We start from the raw sequence: 23,951 nt of genomic DNA, 5'->3' as shown, positions 1-23,951 counted from the left end.
AGCGCGCTGTGGGAATGTTCCAGACCATTGTGAAGGGCATGACCTGGACCACTGGCCCTGCAGAGAGGCTAGCCTCACCAACAGCCCCCCACTGGGGAGTGACAGGGATGGTGGAGAGGAGGAGGGTGGTGAGAGGGAAGTTGTGTAGCAGCATGGCTGTTCACTGGCTAATGTCTTGTCATTCCTAAAGAGAACAGACAGATAGACAGATTTCTGTTCAAACTAAATTCAATAGTGACCGATGTTAATAGTTAAAGACCCTTGGAGATTGTCTACATAGAAGCTTTAATTTTATGCTTTTATCAGCTGATCACTAGCAATTAGCAATCTTAAATGGTGACTCATGAAAAACACGTAGCAAGACACTCAAATACACTGTTCTTTATTTCAACACCAAAATGAATGAAACATTAGGCACAAAATATAGCTCCAGAGATAATTATTTAGTTTGATCAGGCAAAATGAACCGTTCAATTCATACATTTTCAATTTCAGGACAAGAAGAAAAACTACTTTGGCACTTAAGGCACATCTGAGCACAAACATTTGGTTTGGTATTATCTGGTCAAGTATTATCTCAGTCTACAGCAGCAAGTATATCTCTGTCAAGTCTCAGGGACTACACAGTTCACAAGAGAGCCAGCCAGACCATTAAAATATCCTTCCTTCTCAGTCTGTCAAACCCTACAGGATGTGCTACTAGATAGGCCAGAGGGACTGACCTTTCCCCCATGACCTTTGACCTCTGCATGTTTGTGTGAGGCTGAGTGACATGGGTGACATGGCCTGTGGTCAGCCAGGCCCTCAAACTCAGATGTCCTTGTGCATCCAGAAGATAGGAACTCCTTTAGCGTCTCTGTAGGGCGTCTCCTCAAGGGTCTGAACCACCAGCCGGGCCGGACACTGAGTAGGAGGAGGAGGAATAGAGGGAGGAGGAGGTGGAGGAGGTAGACAAGAGGGAGGAGGTGGAGATAGAGCAGAGGGAGGAAGGGGAGGTGGTGGAGGAGGGGGTATAAAGGGAGGAGGAGCTGGAGGAGTGGAAAGACTAGAAAGAGGAGGAAGAGGGGGAACACTAGAAGGTGTGGGAGGAGGAGGAGGAGGCGGAGGCACTACAGAGGAAGGAGGCCGCTGGGGTGGTGATGGTGGGCCTCCCTGTACTTCACCCTGGGTGTCGTCTGTCCCTGGGAGCCTGGAGAACCTCTCCAGCACGTCCATGGGCATGAAGGACCCCATGACCCCAGCGTTCTGCACAGGTGTGGACAGCACATAGCCCAGGTGGGTGTAGAAGTGCTGCTTGTCATGGGTGGTCAGACACAGCCTCTTGAACCCTCGAGTCTTAGCGTAACGCTCCGTCTCTTGCATCAGCGTACGGCCGTAGCCCTTCCCCCTCTGGGCCTTCGAGACCACCACCGACTCCACAAAGAGGCTCCCGGGGCGGGACACCACACGGGACAGCCGGACGTGCCCCAGGAGGGACTCCCCGTCCCCACCGTCCCTGTTCCCAGAGCCCTGCAGCAGCACCAGGGCCACAGGGAACTCCTGGCAGGACTTCTGGAGGGTGTGGACCCGGGCACCGCGGCTCCGCTGCCACTCGCTGTTCACCAAGTCAGCACAGGGCTCCAGCAGGTCTGGGCGCTGGTGCAGAGGGATCGCCCGCACCCCCCTGCCGTCACACCTGTGATCCCCCCCAGACAACAGGGGACAGCCAGGGTCAGAACACACAGAGGAAGGGGATCCATCTTCATGCACATGCACCTGGTTACATCATCAGACGACTGCACTTGAACTACTAAATACCCCAGCGTGTCACAAAGGACAGTTACTTATGACACAGCATTTATTTGATAGACCAAAACCAACCTAATTTCAAAACAATATTGCGAAAACAACAATGTGGTAATTTCTTGGTACAGAACATCACCTAAAATACAAGATGATGTGAACACTATTGTCATTATAGAAAGCTCACAATCCTAGCCTAATCCTCAATGAATTATTCTAGATTTCCTATATCATTGTTAGAAATTCTGCTAGAATGATGATAATGCACATTTTCTACTAGTTTTATCATTTATCAGAGCAGCATCCTTCACAACTTTGCAAATGACTATTTCAGACAAACTCATGACTTGACATAAGTCTATGATCTGGTATGTTATCAAAATCTGTGGCTCCCTTACACAACACTCAACCTGGTCTCAGAGCATTTCGTATTATTCTGAACGTAAATGCGAAACACTCCATTTAGTATGATATATAATGTTTTGTATGGTATGTATTAATTTGTGGATATCCATCATCCATTTAGTTTGATATGTTACGAATTACAATTTGTATGATATGATACGAATTGCATTTCGTACAACACGGACACGAATGATCTGCTTGGCGTGTTGACACACTGGTGGTTTGTTGTGGCCGAGTATTGGTGCTAAACCGTGTTGTTGGAGGCTGGCATGCTAATTTGCTGTGGCGTCATAGGATTCGGTGCCCTGGACGGTTTTCACAGAAGAATACTGTACCAAGTTAGCTAGCTGAATAAACTAAGTTAGTCTATTCCTAGAAAACATTGAACCGCTGTAGTTTACAACAATTATAGTTTCTGAGGTGGAAGTTGGGAGAGTTATATTTGGGTGTTTCAGTGAAACGTAAGTGAGGGAGGCCCCGCTCTCTCGCTTTCCCAGATGTTTAGTTCATTTCATTCCGATCTCCTTTGCATTATTGTAGCCATTTTCTGTAGCCTGTCAACTATATGTCTATCCCTGTTCTCTCCTCTCCGCACAGGCTATACAAACGCCTCACACCGCGTGGCTGCTGCCACTCTAACCTGGTGGTCCCTGCACGCACGACCCACGTGGAGTTCTGCGGCCAACAAGGCAGAGTTCATCACAGCCTATGCTACCCTCCAGTCCCTCGACTTCTTGGCGCTGACGGAAACATGGATTACCACAGAAAACACTGCTACTCCTACTGCTCTCTCCTCGTCTGACCATGTGTTCTCGCATATCAATCAATCAATCAATTTTATTTTATATAGCCCTTCTTACATCAGCTAATATCTCGAAGTGCTGTACAGAAACCCAGCCTAAAACCCCAAACAGCTAGTAATGCAGGTGTAGAAGCACGGTGGCTAGGAAAAACTCCCTAGAAAGGCGAAAACCTAGGAAGAAACCTAGAGAGGAACCAGGCTATGAGGGGTGGCCAGTCCTCTTCTGGCTGTGCCGGGTGAAGATTATAACAGAACCATGCCAAGATGTTCAAAAATGTTCATAAGTGACAAGCATGGTCAAATAATAATCAGGAATAAATCTCAGTTGGCTTTTCATAGCCGATCATTAAGAGTTGAAAACAGCAGGTCTGGGACAGGTAGGGGTTCCATAACCGCAGGCAGAACAGTTGAAACTGGAATAGCAGCAAGGCCAGGCGGACTGGGGACAGCAAGGAGTCACCACGGCCGGTAGTCCCGACGTATGGTCCTAGGGCTCAGGTCTCTCAGTTGGCTTTTCATAGCCGATCATTAAGAGTTGAAAACAGCAGGTCTGGGACAGGTAGGGGTTTCGTAACCGCAGGCAGAACAGTTGAAACTGGAATAGCAGCAAGGCCAGGCGGACTGGGGACAGCAAGGTGTCATCATGCCCGGTAGTCCTGACGTATGGTCCTAGGGCTCAGGTTCTCAGAGAGAAAGAGAGAACGAGAGAATTAGAGAGAGCATACTTAAATTCACACAGGACACTGGATAAGACAGGAGAAGTACTCCAGGTATAACCAACTAACCCCAGCCCCCCGACACATAAACTACTGCAGCATAAATACTGGAGGCTGAGACAGGAGCGGTCCGGGAGACACTGTGGCCCCATCCGAAGAAACCCCGGACAGGGCCAAACAGGAAGGATATAACCCCACCCACTCTGCCAAAGCACAGCCCCCGCACCACTAGAGGGATATCCTCAACCACCAACTTACAATCCTGAGACAAGGCCGAGTATAGCCCACAGAGGTCTCCACCACAGCACAAACCAAGGGGGGGGCGCCAACCCAGACAGGGAAGATCACGTCAGTAACTCAACCCACTCAAGTGACGCACCCCCTCCCAGGGACGGCATGAAAGAGCACCAGCAAGCCAGTGACTCAGCCCCTGCAACAGGGTTAGAGGCAGAGAACCCCAGTGGAGAGGGGAACCGGCCTGGCAGAGACAGCAAGGGCTGTTCGTTGCTCCAGAGCCTTTCCGTTCACCTTCACACTCCTGGGCCAGACTACACTCAATCATATGACCTACTGAAGAGATAAGTCTTCAGTAAAGACTTAAAGGTTGAGACCGAGTCTCGTCTCTCACATGGGTAGGCAGACTGTTCCATAAAAATGGAGATCTATAGGAGAAAGCCCTGCCTCCCGCTGTTTGCTTAGAAATTCTAGGGACAATTAGGAGGCCTGCGTCTTGTGACCGTAGCGTACGTATTGGTATGTACGGCAGGACCAACTCGGAAAGATAGGTAGGAGCAAGCCCATGTAACGCTTTATAGGTTAACAGTAAAACCTTGAGAGCATACCCCGAGAGCATCTGGTCAGCGGGGTGGTGGCACAGGAATCCTCATCTCTCCCAAGTGGACATTCTCTTTATCTCCCTTGACACAGATCTGTCTATCTACTCATTTGAATTCCATGCTGTCACAGTCACTAGCCCATTCAAGCTTTACATCCTTATCATTTATCACCCTCCAGGTTCCCTTGGAGAGTTCATCAATGAGCTTGACGCCTTGATAAGTTCCTTTCCTGAGGATGGCTCACCCCTCACAGTTCTGGGTGACTTTAACCTCCCTATGTCTACCTTTGACTAATTTCTCTCTGCCTCCTTCTTTCCACTCCTCTCCTCTTTTGACCTCACCCTCTCACCGTCCCCCCCTACTCACAAGGCAGGCAATACGCTTGACCTCATCTTTACTAGATGCTGTTCTTCTACTAATCTCACTGCAACTCCCCTCCAAGTCTCCGACCACTACTTTGTATCCTTTTCTCTCTCGCTCTCCTCCAACACTACTCACTCTGCCCCTACTCAGATGGTAATGCGCCGTCGCAACCTTCGCTCTCTCTCTCCCGCTACTCTCTCCTCTTCCATCCTATCATCTCTTCCCTCTGCTCAATCCTTCTCCCTCCAATCTCCTGATTCTGCCTCCTCAACCCTCCTCTCCTCCCTTTCTGCATCCTTTGACTCTCTATGTCCCCTATCCTCCCGGCCGGCTCGGTCCTCCCCTCCTACTCCGTGGCTTGACGACTCATTGCGAGTTCACAGAACAGGGCTCCGGGCAGCCGAGCGGAAATGGAGGAAAACTAGACTCCCTGCGGACCTGGCATCTTTTCACTCCCTCCTCTCTACATTTTCTTCCTCTGTTTCTGCTGCTAAAGCCACTTTCTACCACTCTAAATTCCAAGCATCTGCCTCTAACCCTAGGAAGCTCTTTGCCACCTTCTCCTCCCTGCTGAATCCTCCTCCCCCTCCCCCCCTCCTCCCTCTCTGTGGATGACTTTGTCAACCATTTTGAAAAGAAGGCTGACGACATCCGATCCTCGTTTGTTAAGTCAAATGACACTGCTGGTCCTGCTCACACTGCCCTACCCTATGCTTTTGACTTCTTTCTCCCCTCTTTCTCCAGATGAAATCTTGCGACTTGTGACGGCCGGCCGCCCACCAACCTGCCCGCCTGACCCTATCCCCTCCTCTCTTCTCCAGACCATTTCCGGAGACCTTCTCCCTTACCTCACCTCCCCTCATCAACTCATCCTTGACCGCTGGCTATGTCCCTTCCATCTTCAAGAGAGCAAGAGTTGCACCCCTTCTCAAAAAACCTACACTCGATCCCTCCGATGTCAACAACTACAGACCAGTATCCCTTCTTTCTTTTCTCTCCAAAACTCTTGAGCGTGCCGTCTTTAACCAACTCTCTTGCTATCTCTCTCAGAATTACCTTCTTGATCCAAACCAGTCAGGTTTCAAGACTGGTCATTCAACTGAGACTGCTCTTCTCTGTGTCACGGAGGCTCTCCACACTGCTAAAGCTAACTCTCTCTCCTATGCTCTCGTCCTTCTAGACCTTCTAGACCTATCCTTCTGCCTTTGATACTGTGAACCATCAGATCCTCCTCTCCACCCTCTCCGAGTTGGGCATCTCCGGCGCGGCTCACTCTTGGATTGCGTCCTACATGACAGGTCGATCCTACCAGGTGGCGTGGCGAGAATCTGTCTCCGCACCACGTGCTCTCACCACTGGTGTCCCCCAGGGCTCAGTTCTAGGCCCTCTCCTATTCTCGCTATACACCAAGTCACTTGGCTCTGTCATGTCCTCACATGGCCTCTCCTATCATTGCTACGCAGACGACACACAATTAATCTTCTCCTTTCCCCCTTCTGATAACCAGGTGGCGAATCGCATCTCTGCATGTCTGGCAGACATATCAGTGTGGTTGACGGATCACCACCTCAAGCTGAACCTCGGCAAGACGGAGCTGCTCTTCCTCCCGGGGAAGGACTGCCCGTTCCATGATCTCGCCATCACGGTTGACAACTCTGTTGTGTCCTCCTCCCAGAGTGCAAAGAGCCTTGGCGTGACCCTGGACAACACCCTGTCATTCTCTGCTAACATCAAGGCGGTGACCCGATCCTGTAGGTTCATGCTCTACAACATTCGCAGAGTACGACCCTGCCTTACACAGGAAGCGGCACAGGTCCTAATCCAGGCACTTGTCATCTCCCGTCTGTTTTACTGCAACTCGCTGTTGGCTGGGCTCCCTGCCTGTGCCCTGCCTGTGCCATTAAACCCCTACAACTCATCCAGAACGCCGCAGCCCGTCTGGTGTTCAACCTTCCCAAGTTCTCTCACGTCACCCCCCTCCTCCGCACACTCCACTGGCTTCCAGTTGAAGCTCACATCTGCTACAAGACCATGGTGCTTGCCTACGGAGCTGTGAGGGGAACGGCACCTCCGTACCTTCAGGCTCTGATCAGTCCCTACACCCAAACCTGGGCATTGCGTTTATCCACCTCTGGCCTGCTGGCCCCCCTACCTCTGCAGAAGCACAGTTCCCGCTCAGTCCAGTCAAAACTGTTCGCTGCTCTGGCACCCCAATGGTGGAACAAGCTCCCTCACGACGCCAGGACAGCGGAGTCACTCACTACCTTCCGGAGACACTTGAAACCCCACCTCTTTAAGGAATACCTGGGATAGGATAAAGTAATCCTTAATCCTTACCCCACCCAAAAAAAAATAAAAAATAAAAAAACGATTGTAAAGTGGTTGTCCCACTGGCTATCATAAGGTGAATGCACCAATTTGTAAGTCGCTCTGGATAAGAGCGTCTGCTAAATGACGAAAATGTAAAATGTAATGTTTACGAATTACAATTCGTACAATATGTTTTGAATTTGCCAAACATAAAATATGTTACAAATTCGCTAAATGTATATGTTACGAATTCCAAATTGTTGTGGCTAACATTAGCTAGGTGGCTAATGCTAATGCTTGCTAGCTGGCTATCATGAGCTAGGCTAGGGGTTAGTGTTAAGTTTAGGAGTTAGGTTAAAGGGTTAAGGTTAGGGTTAGCTAACATGCTAAGTAGTTGCAAAGTAGCTGAAAAGTAGTAAGTAGTTGAAAAGTTGCTAATTAGCTAAAATTGTCCGTGATTAGATTCGAACACGCAACCTTTGGGTTGCTATACGTTCGCGTTATATGCCCACCCTCCTTTCATTTTTGCGTTAAGTAACCATACCTATGTTATGTGTAGTCTATGAGACCAGGCTGCAACACTGGGTAGCATTGAACAGGAGCCCTGCCATCCCTTAAATCAGCGTTTCCTAAGCACAGCTGATTCAAATAATGAACTAATCATCAAGCTTTGATTATTTGAATCAGCTGTGTAGTGCTAGGGCATAAATCAAAACGTGCACGCCTTGGGGTCCCGATAACAGAGTTTAGGAAACGCTGCCTTAAATGCAGAGTATTTGCTGAGCATTACATATTATAGACAACATGGGCTAAGGGAAAACGTATGCTGCTATGCTTAAACATTTTACATTTGCATCCATATAGAAAAGACTACTAAAACCGGCTGAGAAACACATATTTGTACTATACTAGGCCTATCACCAAGCAATATACAAAAGAAACAGCACGCCCTAGCAATGGCCAGCATCTTACCTGGAGCCAAGTTCTACTAGCAAAGATGACTAGTGAAGGGCAGGCAGAGAGGAGAGAGTATGCCAATAGCTTAATGACATGACACTGAACATACTACTGCAGACATTAAAAAACAGGAAATACATGAGTTATGACAGCCGCTCAATCACAAACTCATTATCTCATTAAGTGTTAAATAACACACTTCCTTAGTGACAAACATAGCAAGAGCTGACTCTTCCAGTAAATTGTTAGTGGGTTAATGTCTGCTGATACATAGTTACAAATTAGATGTTTAAACAAGCACTGATAAATTGTGGGCCTATACTTTTCCAAATAATGTGGAATTTAGTGGGGAGATGTAATTATGCCCATACAAGAAAGATTGCAGTTTTGAAAGTGCAGTCGACTGTGGTATTTTGCACGCAGTAACACTGCAAAATTACTGCAGTAAAAAAAAACAGTGTTATTTTGGACGCAGTATTTGCATCATACTGCAGTTATACCGCACGCTGACTGCAATCTTTTTTCTTAAGAGTGATCTGTACACTATTTGGTATTTTACAATAAAGCCACTGCTGCAGTTATCTAAATTGTATGTGGATACTGGTTTTGATTAACTGGGCGGGCCCCTGGTTTACTGCATCAAAGCATTATGAAGTGGAGCTTGTCTTTGATCTGCTGTATGACACCAGTTGCAAAATAGTATTTTCTTTGAAACACTGTTCTGATCTCAAGCTATCACTCACTGGTTCCAATCTAAAAGATTTCACCACCGCCAGAGCCTTATGTCCACTACTATGGTCAATCTTTCTCAATTGGTTTTAGTATTGGTGTTGTTTAAGCTGCAGGTATGACATTGTTGTCTTGAAAACTGGGTGTTGGAAAATAAAACATACAACTTAAAACTGGGTGAAATAATGAGAAACATGGTCTACTGAAAGATGTCAGGATGATTGGCGCTACACAGAACACAGTAGGTGTAAACTGCCACCCTTCACTTCCACTACCAAATATGGGCAGATTTAAAAATGAGTGACAGCGCTGACACAATGTAAACGTTTTTTGTCCTAAATGCATTGCGTTTACAGTACAGAATGCAACAAATTATTTTGTGGCCATCTCGGTGAACGACATCAAAGGCAACATAAATGGTGCTGGTTCGGTAGTCTGTTTCTGACACACTGACTATTCTAAATGCCGCCTCGACTTCAAGCATTCATCCAGAAAACTTTCTTTCAACATATTTCCAAATATCCAAGACCTATTGTGCGAAAATGTATGCTCTTATAGCCTAATGCCACAGCTAATACCTACATTCTCAGGGTTTCACGCTTCTCCCGCTGAAAGTGGTCTCGAGACTGAGACGCGCCGTTCCTGGATCGGTTTTGGTTTTCTTTGATCAAACTAATCAGGAAATGGTTCAGTCGCTTTCACTGGTCTGCGATCAGGATTTAACCAGTTAGTGCACTGCCGGGAAACATTGACCGTTTTTGGCTGTGAGCACTGGTTCCATGTGGACAAGAAACGTAATTCCTCCACCCAGCGTATGGGAGGTATCATAGCATATTTTAGAAAACGACTGGAACTAGGCCATATACAGTAAATCATTGGATATCTCCCATGTTTATCTCAATGGATATTATCTCAAGGGATTACATAGGATTGACAGTCCCCCACCCCCCATATCAAACAATAGCTATTCCATAATCAGGAAACCATAACATGTATTACATGTATATTTTCCATCTTTAGTCAGGGATAGAGAATGGGAAGAGCTGGAAAGCCAGTGAAGAAACACTTCCTTCAGAATCCAACTATCCCTCAAAACCATAGATCCCCAATACCACCAACACACTGACACAGCAATATAATAAAATGTTTGCTTTATTCTTATCCAGGACAACTCATTCAGGATGATCAAGGAGAAATAAGCACAATATTTTTGTTTTACATTGTCGGAGATGGTGTTTTATCTGAATTCGTCAAAGTAAAACAAAATAATGAATATATAATAATACATTAATCAATACAACATGTGTGGATTAATGATAACAATAGCCCTGAAATTTAGGGTCTTCTGTGGTAATCACCGGCACTAACTGAATCAATCAACAACAGTAGGAGAGCTTTCAGAAAGGACTCAATCCCAATGAGGAAACACTTTACTTAAATCATATTTTATCAAAGCTTCTGTTTATCTTCATAAAATGTTTCTAAAACGTATCTTTAAACTTTTTCATTTTTTGTGTGCATTTGTAACTTTTTATTTTGCTATTTTTACATTTATTTTCTTTTTCACCAGGTGTCTGTTTTTTCAAGTGTGGGTGGTAACTATGTGTGTGCATGTGTCCTTGGTTGAGGTTTGTTGGTGTGTGTGTGCATGTGTGAGAGAGAAAGGACAAGACTGCATGTCTGGGAGAGCGAATGAGTGTGTGTGTGTGTGTGTGTGTGTGTGTGTGTGTTGTATGTCCTTGCTGTGCTGTGGCGGTGTCAGGGTCGTAGCAGCAGGGACGTTGCTTTTTCAATTCATACAGAGAGCCTGAAGCAGGTTCAAGCAACTGCAAGAGTGTCTGTGTGATATTTAGGGGTGAGTAGAAAGTGTGTGTACACCTATGAGTGTTCAGCTAGAAATTCTGTGTGTCAGGGTGTACTTATACTATGTAAGTGGGTGTGTCTGAATGTCTATGTCTCTGTTAATGAATGTAAATCTGCGTTTGTGTGTAAGGCACGGAGAAGGGTGGTCAGTCTCTCAGGTCCATGCTGGAGCCGAACAGAGCTACCAGCTGCTCCTCATAGTGGGTGATGTTCCTCTTCATGATCTCCTTACAGGAACCCAGCAGACGCTCAAACGCCTGAATGTCTATTACTGAAAAACACAGAGACACATCACTCACACAGCTGCACAACAGAGATGGAGACATGGGTCATATTCACTAAGAACAAAACGGAAGCAAACAGGCCAAAACGGGGAGGGACTACCTGAACTTGTTTTCGTGTTCCATTGCAAAAAGTTTCGCTACGGTGTGCACTAATGAATATCACCCTGTTGTAGCCTATGCTCCTGTATAGTTTATTTCTGACTGTTCTTTGCTATGCTTAGCTTAATCACCACAGACCTTTCAGTCGAAACATTTCAATAAAACTATAGCGGAGCATGCTAAAGTGTGCAAGTATTTCTACTTCTTTCATATGACAATTTTGGTACCCTAACCATACACCTGGAGAATTGTGAGATGTTCAAACACTTTTGAAGTCATAAGAGAGCTTAACCCTTTCACTAGTATGTCTGAGGGAACAGCTTTGCATCTATGCGTTTAGGGGGGAGATACTCCTCTAGAACACTTACTAGCTAGTAATCTACCATTAAGAGATTCAGGGAGACACAACAAATATAAAATATCTATCTGTCACCCATGCGTGTGTCTGTGTCAAATTAAACAAACACACGCGTACCCACACACGCTTACACGCACATACACACAAATATCTGTAAATGTATGGAGGGGCCTTACCCAAGCACTTGACCTCTCCCACAGCGTACACTGATGCAGCGCGGGGCTTGTTGGTGACCAGGGCCAGCTCCCCAAAGTACTGACCCCTGCTACAGCGGGTGATCTCAACCTCCACATTATCCTCTTGGTTCGCCTTTGTCTGGGGGAGAGGGGATTCAATTTGTTTACTCTGATTTGAATAATTTGTAGAGGATTCAAATCTTTGGTTGCCGATTCGAATATTCAAAAAATTATGTTTTAGCATGGAGCACGAGCCACAGAGTGCCAAGGAAGCCCAAACGTGTTGTTCACTAGGCTATGTCTGCTGCAGCGGGACAAGACAGAGCCAGACCTGGGTTCAAATATATGGGTATTTGTAATTTAAATACTTATTAAGTTTAAATGCATGGTGTATTTAAATATATGTATTTGAAAGCACACTTGTCTGTGTATTTGAGTATTTTCAAATACATGCCAATACTTTCCAAGTGTACTTTCAAATAGAATTCCAATATCCAGATGCTTGTAGAAAAAATATAAAACTAAATATCATAGAAGAAATATGAAAATACTTACTTTCAAAAAGTCTTAGAAAGTAATTGAAATACCCTTAATAGTATTTGAACCCAAGTCTGGACAGAGCCATGAGAAAACTCACTTTATTGAGAAAAAGTACTTTATTGATTCCCAAAGGGGAAATTTGACTGCACCAGCTAATACATACAACACCAATAAATAGACAATAAAGGACATGCAGACACTAAAAGCAGCACATCAATGCGTTATGAAAACTAAATGTTAAGATTAAAAAGACTCATAGCAGAAGGTAGAAAGGATCTGGAAACCTTCTGTCTTGCACCGTTCTGTCTTATATAAAAGTGGTGGAAACAAATGGTTGGCTCACCATTTACTAAGAAGTTATCAGATGGAGAAGCTATTAGGATGAGAAGGAGTTTTGGGCACAGGTACAGCCAACTAGCGCTAGCTAACGTTAGGAACCATAGCTACTTAGCTAGCTAAAACATTAAAATAACATTTTGCGGATTGTGATTGACAAATATTCTGAAATCGAATCACAATTGTTTTCAGATTTTTTCAAAAGGATCGCTGTGCTCAACTTATATTATTATTCATATTAATAATATTACTACAATTCATATTATTAGTCATACCATCTTTGTCTTTGGGTGCAGGTTTGTTATGAAGTACATATGAGAAAAAAGGAGAGAAAAAAAACAGGGTGACTTGAACATAAAATAAAGCCATTTTTGAACATTATCTGGTGATGAGGCACAGACAGAAATGAGAGGAGGATGAGAAAAGAAGGAAGTAGACTTACTTTGCTCTTCATCATAATCTTCACTTCTCCGGACTCCACAATGTAGAAACAATCTGCCCTGTCCCCCTAAAAATCAACCCAAACCAACAGGAACAGTTACAACTCTTCATGGTCATCATTACCAGTCAGCTTTACAGTAAGGCCAAAACAACCTTCATTATGTTAACAACGGAGAAAGTCCTACCTGCATGATGATGCGTTCTCCATCGGAAAACGTCTTCATTCCTAATACATCCACAATTTTCATCCTCTCAGATAACTAAGAGAGGTAAAGATGTTTGATAAGGAAAAGCAAATTCATATCAAATTAATATCAGTGATACATTTTTCACATCCATCCATCTTCCCCTCCTCACCTCCAGAGACTTCAGTAGAGGCACAGACTCCACAAATTGCTCGTACAGCCTCCTCTTCTTGGCATTGTTCTTCACAATGAGCCTACGGAAAGTGGCCCGGTCCTGGTAGTGTCACAGACAGCATCGGTCACGGTCACACAGACAGACAAGAGGACACTCAATCGCACCGACACAGGCTACACACACAGACAGGCTATTTCCATCTCATGTTAAACATATCTAGTGGGGGAAAGGTATGGATATATCTACCGTAATATCTACTAATCTTCTATAATATCTACAATTATGATCTAATAATATAAATAATGAATAATTTAATCAACTTTTATAGCACTTTTCATTACATAAAAAGTCTTAAAGCACAAATCAATCTCAAAGCACAAAATCTAAGATATATCTACTACCCATTAAAAAGACCCACTCCAGCCTCCCTAGCACCTAATTTATCACCTGATTTACTTAAAAAGGTCCAATGCAGGGTTATTTATTTTTATCTCAATAGCAAATCATTTCTGGGTAACAATTAAGTACCTTACTATGATTATTTTCAATTAAAATGGTCCAAAATAAACAAAAATTGCTTCTTAGCAAAGAGCAATTTCATAAGCAAGAATTTTGCTAGGACTGTTTGGGAGTCGTCTGAGTGGGGAGGGAAAACGGAAAACTAGCTGTTATTGGCCGAGAGGTTTGGAACTATTTCTTATTGGTCTGTTAACTAATTTACTGCCTGGTGATGTCACCAGGCAAGCCACAACCATCCCACTAAAAGAGGCTGAAATGTCAGGCGGTCTTTTCAAACAGCTCTTACACTAAAAGGGCATTCTAATAATTTTCACAATTTCACAGTGTGGAAATATATGTAAAACACAGGAAAATCACATGTTTGACTGCACTGGGCCTTTAACAAAAGGTGCATTTCAGTAGCTGGTGCAGTGGTTCTCATGACATGGCACAAGTAAGGGGATGGGCCTTTCCTCTTTTGTCCTCTAATGTTCCCGCAAGCAAGGGGGAGGCCTATGACAGAGTGGACCCATCAGACCAACTACTTGAACTGTCAACTCCTTGAATTTTGCAATTGTGTCTAGAAACACTATTTTGCTCAAAATATATTGTTTTGTGTGTGTACTTTACTGTATTTATACTTGGAATATCGTTATTCAACAGGAAAAGTTCAAAAATAGCTGGAATGGGTCTTTAAAAACAGAACAAAACAGTAAATTTTGCATCTCTAATATATGTCCACTGTGTTATTATTCTCTGTCCACAGGGAGGTGCTGTGGCTGGGCACAGCAGCATGAACTAGAGGTCAAGGGTCAGGGTATTGTGTGTGTGTGTGTGTGTCTCTCACCAGGCCCCAGAGCGCCCCCTCCTGGGTGGCGATGATAGTGGCAGCGCGGGGGGTGTTGTACATCAGCGCCAACTCCCCGAAGCTGCCTTTGTTGTCATACTGGCCCACACACTTCCCTACGCCATCAATCAGCACCACTATGTCATAGATTCCTCTGGAAGAAGAAGAGGAGGAGGGAGAGAGTGAGAGAGAGAGCGAGAGAGGAGGGGTGGGGGGGAGATAGAGTAGAGAGAGACAAAAATTGTCTAATAATATTTGAGAACTCAAACTATATTGAGTATAGCAACTACATATGAGATATTTGGAAACCATGCAGACTACTCTTCATCTACAATAAAGTTGATCACTGATCTAAATCTCTAATCTGTAGCTTGGAGCTGCATGCAGTACGCAGTTAATGGTTTTTTTAAGACCAGTATTAGGCTCCACTCTTGGGATTGACCAACCAGGGGGGGAGGGGGGACTAAGGGTACTACGAGTTCAGTTCTGGGAATTTACTTTGTGGTCGCCGATGGAGCATTAACTTTGTTTGGGCGGATTAGTATGATGATCACTTGGCTATGTAGGTTTCCCATGATGCTTTGCAAGGCAGAGCGTAGGGAGGGAATAGGTTTAACATGCTTATGACGTGCATCTAGCCCTAAGCCTCCCAGGCTGAGGCACTAGCATGACGGAGGAGGGAGCTTAAGGTGCAGAGAGAATAAGCCCACTCATTGCCTATGTCCCAAATGGCACCCTATTCCCTATGTAGTGCACTTCTTTTGACCATAGGCCTCTGGTCAAAAGTAGTGCACTATATATAGGGAAAAGGGTGCCATTTGGGACACAGCCGTGGAGCATATCTCACTGGTCATCCCCAAAGCCAACACCTCCCTTGGCCGCCATTCCTTCCAGTTCTCTGCTGCCAATGACTGGAACGAACTGCAAAAATCTCTGAAGCTGGAGACTCTTATCTCCCTCACTAACTTTAAGCATCAGTTGTCAGAGCACCTTACCGATCACTGCACCTGTACACAGCCCATCTGAAATTAGCCCACCCAACTACCTCATCCTCATATTGTTATTTATTTTGCTCATTTGCACCCCAGTATCTCTATTTGCACATCATCTCTTGCACATCTATCATTCCAGTGTTAATACTAATTGTAATTATTTTGCACTATGGCCTATTTATTGCCTTACCTCCATAACTTGCTACATTTGAACACACTGTATATATATTTTCTGTTGTATTTTTGACTTTATGTTTTGTTTTACCCCATATGTAACTCTGTGTTGTTGTTTTTAATCACACTGCTTTGCTTTATCTTGGCCTGGTCGCAGTTGTAAATGAGAACTTGTTCTCAACTGGCTTACCTGGTTAAATAAAGGTGAAAAAAATAAATAAAAAAAATAGGCCCAGAGGATCAGGCACAAGGGGGGCTTGTTGGAGGACTAGTGATGGTGTGTTTGTTATGAATGCTGCTTTCTAGTGAATACCTAGATTGTTAGGATTCCTGAGTAACTGCGCACACGCACACCACACACACCTCTCGATAACGTAGAAGTTGTCTCCGTCGTCTCCCTGGTCGATGACATGCTCCTGCGGCTGGACGCGCAGTTCAAACATGGCGTCCAGGACTTCTGAGAACTGCTCCTGTGAAGGGGGAGAGGGGAGGGCAGGGCAGGCAGGAGAGGAGGGGGTGATTAACATCCGCCACCTGCCAAATGCAGGTAGATTTTGGCATTGGCGTGTAGATGTCTATTTCACCAGCCACGTTGGCAGGTGGTCAGGGCTCCACAGTGCGAGCATTTCACTCGCATTTGTGGGTTCTACAATATGGAATTGTTTTAAGATTGTCATACCAAGGATCATTTAGCCATTTGATTTTGAGTTTTAGGCCCCCTTAAGGTATCCCCCCAAAAAAAAAAAAATATATATATATTTGATGAAACATAGAATTTGGCCTTACTCACCCAATTTTTTTTAGATGCATGGCAGCAAAGCCACTAGACAACACAACACTAAGCAATACATTAATTGCACTATAACAGTGACAAACGGAGCCCACAAACTGTTAGGGCCTACATAAAGCTGTCCCAACAGCGGAGCTTTCCTTTCAGCACCATGGAGTGAATCCTTACCACCGCTATACTTGGTTATCACCAGGGCCTCGTCTGGCAGCGAAACTGTTCTTTTAGCCTCATTTACTGCCTTTTTAAAAACCACAGCTGATACGGCTGACATACGGTTTCTGACTCCTTGTGGATTTGAGTAACTCGATAAGAACCACATTCTCCTTCAATAATAACGAATGCCGACATGAGTTTTGACTTTTGAACCATACACAAACATTATTACATTTATGGAATGCAAACGAGCTACGACGAGGTAGGCCTATTCGTTCAGCACTTTCAAAATGGACCGCGACAGAAATTCAGGTAGACGTTTGTTCAGATAAATTCAGCAAGATGTTGAGCCCTTAACTTTACTCTTCTTTAAGTCACCACACACAAAGAGAGAGACACAGCACTCAGAAAATCTGGCCCAACCAAATCATCACAAAGCAACAACAAAAATATATCACCTACTGGAAAGACGACAAAAAAATCAAAGTAAACTTCAATGCTATTTGGCTCTAAAACAGACAGTACATGGTGGCAGACTATCTGACCACTGATAGAAAACGGAGGAAAACACTGACTAGGTACAGAATCAGTGAGCACAGTCTGGCTATAGAGAGCGGTCGTCACAGGCAAACCTGGCTGCCCAGAGAGGACATGCTGTGCTCACCCTGCTCCAGGGGAGCGGTAGAGACAGAGCTGCATTTCCTATTACACTGTGATAAATACTCCGACCTAAGAGAATCTTTCTTTCCCAAAATTATAATTCAGTACATAGAAATTGAAACTATAAAAGTCGAAGAAAAAATATAATATTTATTGGGTGAAAAGCCAAATATGTGTCCTCCTGCCACAACCTGAGGGACAGCCAGTGAAAAGTGCAATGTGATGTCAATAATATTTCCCATTTTGTTTTGTTTTGGCTTTCATATCATGTCATGTGGCTTCTCAGTCATGTTGAGACTGGTCTACTACTATTGCTTTAATGTATTGTTATTCTCATTAATATTGTTGTTGTAGTTGCTGTTAATGGTAATCACATTTCCACAACTACTATTATTGATGCCTTATTGCTGTTGGTCCTACTATTTTTTGTTATATGTATACTTTGACAATGTAAGTAATTTAACTTTCCATGTCAATAAAGTCCACTGAATTTAATTGAAAATTGAGAGCGCGAGAGAGAGAGAAAGAGGAACGCAGTTAGCCTACCATTTGTAGTATTTTATTAGGCCTACGTGTTCTAAAAAGTAAGGAAAACACAATCACGAGGATCCACATTTATAGACAATATACCGACGCACAGAGAGCGCATTGGACAAACAAAACAACCCTCGCAGTATCAACTGGAATTCCATTGGTGTTTTCCTGAACCTTTTGTTTAAAAAAAAATTTTGAATGGGAAGAGACTGACTGGCAAACATGGTTACAGACCAAATAATATTATATTTCTCCTCGTGGAGAAAAGCACATGAGCTAATTATAATACACAAAGTAAGCAAAACAATGAAATGCATCATTCCAACATTGGCTAAAATGATTAATAAGATACTAATGAGATAGACCTATATAAGTAATATACACTATATATAAAAAGGTATGTGGACACCCCTTCAAATTAGTGGATTCGGCTATTTGAAAATCGAGCACACTTCCATGCAATCTCCATAGACAAACATTCACAGTAGAATGGCCTTACTGAAGAGCTCAGTGACTTTCAACGTGGCAACGTCATAGGATGCCACCTTTCCAACAAGTCAGTTCGTCAAATTTCTGCCCTGCTAGAACTGCCCCGGTCCACTGTAAGTGCTGTTATTGTGTCTAGGAACAACAACGGCTCAGCCGCAAAGTGCCAGGCCACACAATCTCACAGAACAGGACCACTGAGTGTTGTTGATGTTTTTAACCCCTTATTTTAGGCACTAAACTATCTCCATATATACTTCTATAAATTTGAAAAACTGGTACCCAGCTACCTTCAGACTAGTCTTGGGAGGCGTCCTAGAGCAAAACAACCGACGCGTATGTGTTCATGAGAGACTCGCCTTTCCATAGAGTGAGCTTGTGGGGGGGCGTAGTGCAAAACGGAGAACACCATCGTGTCCGTGGGAGTCTCATCTTTCCATAGAGGGGTCATAATAGTTTGTAGGCCAAACCGTTTGGCCGCTACAGACGTGAGAAGACCGATTTCCGGGATGTCTCATGGTCGGACAAACACCGCTCTAGCTCTGCCACCTTTCAGCGCAGATGAGACATCGGCGGATGCGGTGGATTGAGTCGCAGCCCACGCATAAAAAACAGATACTGTATCTCTAGCTTATCTAGCTTAAACTGACGGATTTTGATGCTGATTTTTGTACTATGCTAATTAGATTTCCGTGGACATCGACTCTAGGGGGTTAATGATAGAAGGTGTGAGTTGTGCCCGTCTGGCAGCTTGTGTATTAATGTGTATTACTGAGTGTACCAGGAAATAAACAAACTAAATACCAGGACATACAGATGGGAGCAGTAACCATTTATTCCAAAAGACTGAACGACTCATTGCAATCCTTTTGAATTTAATGAGTGTTGTATTAGGTGGTGAATGTGCTGATGTGAACTACAACCTATTAGAACAGAAGCGCATATGACTGTGTGGCTCATTATAACCTCGAATAATGTGAAGGGGTTTCCCGTCACTGTGGTTACGGCGTGTCTGTCTTCGTACCTGTTCCAGGGTCTTGAACAGTAGAATATCTTTGCAGGCGTCCTGCAGTCGACAGCGCTGCTCGTCTGTTTTGGGATGCACCACCCTCGGCTCCTCCACCTCGTCATCGTCGTCTGGGTTAAAGGCCTCCGCGCACACTAGTGGGGAACACTTAAATTGTAACACAATGCTGGGGGGGGTGTAACACATACTGGGGGAACAATATTACTGTAACACTTACATTGTAACAAAGACTGGGGGTGGGGGGTGGGGTTATACTGTCACACATATTGGGACCAGAATCAATTCACCTAAAGAGTCATAGTGCTAGTCACAACGAGTGAACACATTGTAAAGCACACTTCAGGGGACTAATACCAGTGTGACGCACCCTGAGTAGTTATCAGCATACAGTGATGCACTAAGACAACCAGTAGTGACTTAGTGTCAACACCAAAGGAGGCATAAGGAGGGCCGGTAAGATTGCACCAGAGCAAAGATCTCCGGCTACACCCACTTAACATGCAAAACGTCGCTGCTGCAGATTACATTAGGGAGTAGTGACGTCAAACAGAACTCACCTGACACTCTGCGGTTGTATCTGCTGGGAGGAGGGGCTGGAGGGAGGGAGGGAGGGAGAGAGAGAGAGAGAGAGAGAGAGAGAGAGAGAGAGAGAGAGAGAGAGAGAGAGAGAGAGAGAGAGAGAGAGAGAGAGAGAGAGAGAGAGAGAGAGAGAGAGAGAGAGAGAGAGAGAGAGAGAGAGAGAGAGAGAGAGAGAGAGAGAAAGTTAGTAGTGAGCATTCTCTCCTGTTCACAGTTCACACGTCGCTGCAACTGTAGAGCCTGTGGTTACGACCTAGCATAGCGCTCTCGAACCGGCAGAGAGAATCATCTCAAACACATGAAAGGAGACCTGACCGACACACACACACACGTTTATGTATCCACACTCTACACTGCTATAAAGCCAGACAAAATATATCACACAAAATAAAAAAAGCACACCACCAAACCCACACATTTCCCAAATTCCCAACGCACAGCCTGTTGCGTGGGTGTCTTAGATGCAGACTCTTAGGGCTGTGACAGTAGGGTCGACAAACAGCGGAACATGGGTTGCCTGGAAGGCCAGTGTTGATCATGAATATGTATCCAGTGTACTCCGGTTGTGAATATTAATGTTTAATGAGTGAAGGGAGGAAAGCTACTGTAGAGAGAGATAGAGGCCTGTGATGCGAGTGTGTGTACTGTGTGTGTGTGTGTTCTGTGGGGTCCGTGAGGGGGGTGGCAATGACAGGACAGTGTCAATACCACAGCCTAGGGTTTCCATCACTCTGTCTCCCTTCACACTCTATTACCAAGCTGTCAGCAACCATTAACTGGGCCATGTGAACGCAGGCACACATTTCAACCCCCTCACCTATCCCTTTCTCTCCCTCATTGGGACACACTTCATAGTTTATTCCCTAGGGTCCAAGGCCTACAGCTTAAAGACGTCTTCCAGCTATTTTTGAAAAGCAACGTCGCAAGTATAAAAACAGCAATGTACACACTCTTAAAGATGCACTCTTAAACTTTTGTATAATTTCAGCCAGTAGTTTTGAAAGTGGTGCTCACGATCCAAAAGTGGTCCCTGTTTCTTTGTCTACTAAGTCAAATTGTGTACTACGTCATCCATTTCGTATGATGTTACGTCCCGCAATTTATTTTTTGCAATTCGGATGATATGTTACGAATCCAATTTAAGCACATTTGCTGTGCTTAAGATCCTGGAGAGCATCTTTAAGGGTAAAAAAAAAAGTGTTTTTTAGACAACTTCAAACTTCAAGGAGTAGGCCATTTAAAGAGTTGGTGTGATGGTGCCCTCTGATATCATCGGCCTCCCCCCTTGCTTGTGGGAACAATAGAGGAGCAATAGAGAACAAAAGAGGAAAGGCCCACCCCCAGGGTTAACACCCGGAAAATGTGGGTAGATTTTGGCATTGGCGGGTAAGAATATATTTCACCAGCCACGTTGGCAGGTGGTCATTGAGCATTTGGGAACATTCAAAAAAAAAAATCCAAAGCCCACATTGGTCGAATTGACCCAAAAGGCTACTAAAGTTTGTCCTTGTGTTTCTTGGCTAGTTACATTGTTTTGTTCACACGCTAGATTGTTTTTCAATATTACTTTGCGTTTTCTGCAACTGTCTGCTGTGATCCTCTGACAGACACAGAGTGCCCTGTTACCACGGTAACGGCCCGCCCCTTAAAGGTGCATTTAAACATTGTCTCACCTAATGACTTAAATATCTGGGGGTACATTGTGATTGATTGAGCATGGAACACTCCACAAACCTTTTATTCATTAACTTTTAGTCATTTGTCCTCATTAAAACACACCCAAATACTTCCATTGTGCTCCTAAATGTATGTGTGCTCCTAAAATGTCAACTAATGTACTCCTTGTAAAAGACAAATCAGAGTAGAGCCCTGAACTGTAACAATACATAGCCTAGCCGTATATTACTCAGCATTTTGTGGGAGGGTAGGCACTTCGTCGACTCTTGATGTTCATTTGTAGAACTGTTTATCTGTTCTGACTATTGTATCTAAATTATTTATTTGAACAAACATTGGTTAAAAGACTCAGGTCACAAAAATGAAATTGAGCAATATACCACATTACTTCTTCTTAATAGCAATACATTTCTTGTTTTAGAAACATTACAAAGCATGCTCATCCGTTAGCGATTTGTTTGGTGTAATTATGGCGAAAATGTTTTTTAGTTTATTTTTTTTAATCTACCTGCCACAGTGGCTAGTTCATTTCCTCCCCTCCCCATGAGGATCCCTGGAACACCGACTGAGATGTGCCTTTTGTTACGGGCAATTCCACGGTAACAGGGTGATGCTGAGACGCAGATTTTTCACTTTAAAATGTATGTCAAACAAAAACCAATGATTGCAAAGTTAAAACAAACCACACAATAACAATTTCCACAGAAAATTTTACAAACACATTTACTTGAAGAATAGTGCAGATGCAAAGTTTGGTAACAGAATGACTGTTTGTGCTGTCATTCTGTTACCAAACTTTGCATCTGCACATTTTTTAAAAGTCATCATTGTGCATAGAGTTTGTTTAACTATGCAATCATTGGTCGTTTGGCATACATTTTTAAGTGAAAAATCGGAATCAGCGTCACTCTGCTACCATGGAATTGCCCATAAGTAAAATCAGGTGATAATTAAGGTGAAAAGGAGACTGGAGTAGGACTTTAATTGCCCTAGATCTGTCAGTCTTTAGGACAGTCAGTCACACAACTGGGCCTCAGAGTAGGAGTGCTGATCTGGTATCAGGTCCCCTCTTGTCCATGTCACATGCAGATGTAATCGCAGGGTACAGTGAAATTCTTATGCTACGAGCGCCAACAGTGCAGGCCCAAGTTTTTAAAAGTTTTAAAAGTTTTTAAAATTGTGATCCGAAAGGCAAAACTGATCAGAGATCAGCTCATCTTACCAAACCCTGAGCACAGACTGAAAATTGTGTGTACAATGGGATTTTAGAAAATATAGGCATGACTAAGCAACTTTTTTAAAAAAACTGATGATTTGTTACTTCACTTTAGTTAAATAAAGTAATGGCCAGTGTGGCCTTCGCCAGAATCTGGCACAAAGGGCATCAGCTGGCCAGGCATAAATTTTAATAAGTGATTTATCATGTGAGAGGGAAAGGTGAAACAGCAGGCTAGTGCCAGGCTACTTTATGCATTTTCAATCTGTATCGTTTTATTATGTTTATTGATTTATATTAACATAATGGTTGTTTCAGGGTGTGATAATCATTATACTAAAGTGCATTTCTGGGAAACGGGTAATGAGTGTAGACTAAGTGTGCCATTGTGCAAGGACGTGTGTTTGCGTGCGCTGCAAGGTTTGTAAGTAGAGTGTGTGAAGTGCTCTCGCCTGTCGTCACGTATGGGGGATATCAAGTGCCTGAAGTTGCCATGACAACAAAATACAAGGAAGACCTCATTGCCATAACAACCCCCCCTCCTCCTGAAACTACCTCTTCCTAAGTGCCAGATTAACCCTCTATATCTCTCCCCCCTCCCCTCCCCTGCCCCAATGATGAAGGGAAAAAGAGCAATTCATATTAGGCAAGTCATGACAATATGTTGCGCTGGCTGACGTCTAAATTTATTTCTATTACACGTTATCACTGTCTGCTGGCCCTGCTAATTGCAGCTAGAGCTGAGGATGATCAAAGTAGCACTGCTCTCCTCAGCCTGCCCACGTGAGAGAGCGGAGGGGAGCAGTCAGAGAGCACTTCCAAACAAATAAACATTGGTGTGAGTGGTTTGTTGCATCTCACTGTTCAGTACAGAGCATAAACAAAAAGGTGATAATGGACTGTGTGAATATTGACCAGACCGGCTGTGAACTGACTGTCCTGCTGTTCGTTAAGCAGGCTC

At 44.1% G+C, this 23,951-nt stretch overlaps 2 protein-coding genes across 3 annotated transcripts in view; both read right to left on the bottom strand.

Annotated features, from left to right (window-relative positions):
- Positions 1–366: 366 nt before the first annotated feature.
- Positions 367–9,595, bottom strand: LOC121537235 (N-alpha-acetyltransferase 80). The gene is made up of 3 exons (XM_041844919.2): positions 9,483–9,595; positions 1,030–1,675; positions 367–981 (listed from the first exon to the last, which is right to left on the bottom strand). Coding segments are annotated over exons 1-3 (819 nt in total). The 5' UTR covers positions 9,485–9,595; the 3' UTR covers positions 367–810.
- Positions 9,596–10,034: 439 nt separating this feature from the next.
- Positions 10,035–23,951, bottom strand: part of LOC121538150 (cAMP-dependent protein kinase type II-alpha regulatory subunit) — a 33,896-nt gene continuing 19,979 nt past the window's right edge. Inside the window, exons 2-11 of one of the 2 annotated variants that reach the window (XM_041845943.2) lie at positions 20,076–20,111; positions 19,516–19,652; positions 16,232–16,338; positions 14,703–14,856; positions 13,355–13,456; positions 13,183–13,257; positions 12,999–13,064; positions 12,832–12,840; positions 11,681–11,819; positions 10,035–11,034 (exon numbers count right to left, since the gene is read on the bottom strand). In XM_041845943.2, coding sequence (XP_041701877.1) covers positions 10,910–11,034; positions 11,681–11,819; positions 12,832–12,840; positions 12,999–13,064; positions 13,183–13,257; positions 13,355–13,456; positions 14,703–14,856; positions 16,232–16,338; positions 19,516–19,652; positions 20,076–20,111 — 950 coding nt within the window. In that variant the 3' untranslated portion in view covers positions 10,035–10,909. The remainder of the gene's footprint in view (positions 11,035–11,680; positions 11,820–12,831; positions 12,841–12,998; positions 13,065–13,182; positions 13,258–13,354; positions 13,457–14,702; positions 14,857–16,231; positions 16,339–19,515; positions 19,653–20,075; positions 20,112–23,951) is intronic. The other variant, XM_041845944.2, reaches the window with a different exon arrangement.

Source organism: Coregonus clupeaformis, chromosome 24 (assembly GCF_020615455.1).
Source record: "Coregonus clupeaformis isolate EN_2021a chromosome 24, ASM2061545v1, whole genome shotgun sequence".
In the NCBI taxonomy this organism is placed as follows: Eukaryota; Metazoa; Chordata; class Actinopteri; order Salmoniformes; family Salmonidae; genus Coregonus; species Coregonus clupeaformis.
This window is presented reverse-complemented; position numbering and strand designations above follow the sequence as displayed.

What these genes read in the sequence shown, in the direction of transcription:
- LOC121537235 (XM_041844919.2), bottom strand. An exon ending in CTAGTCTTTCCACTCCTCCA is followed by an intron (nt 982 to 1,029) that starts GCTCCTCCTCCC and finishes CCCCTTCCTCCC; the next exon opens with TCTGCTCTATCTCCACCTCC.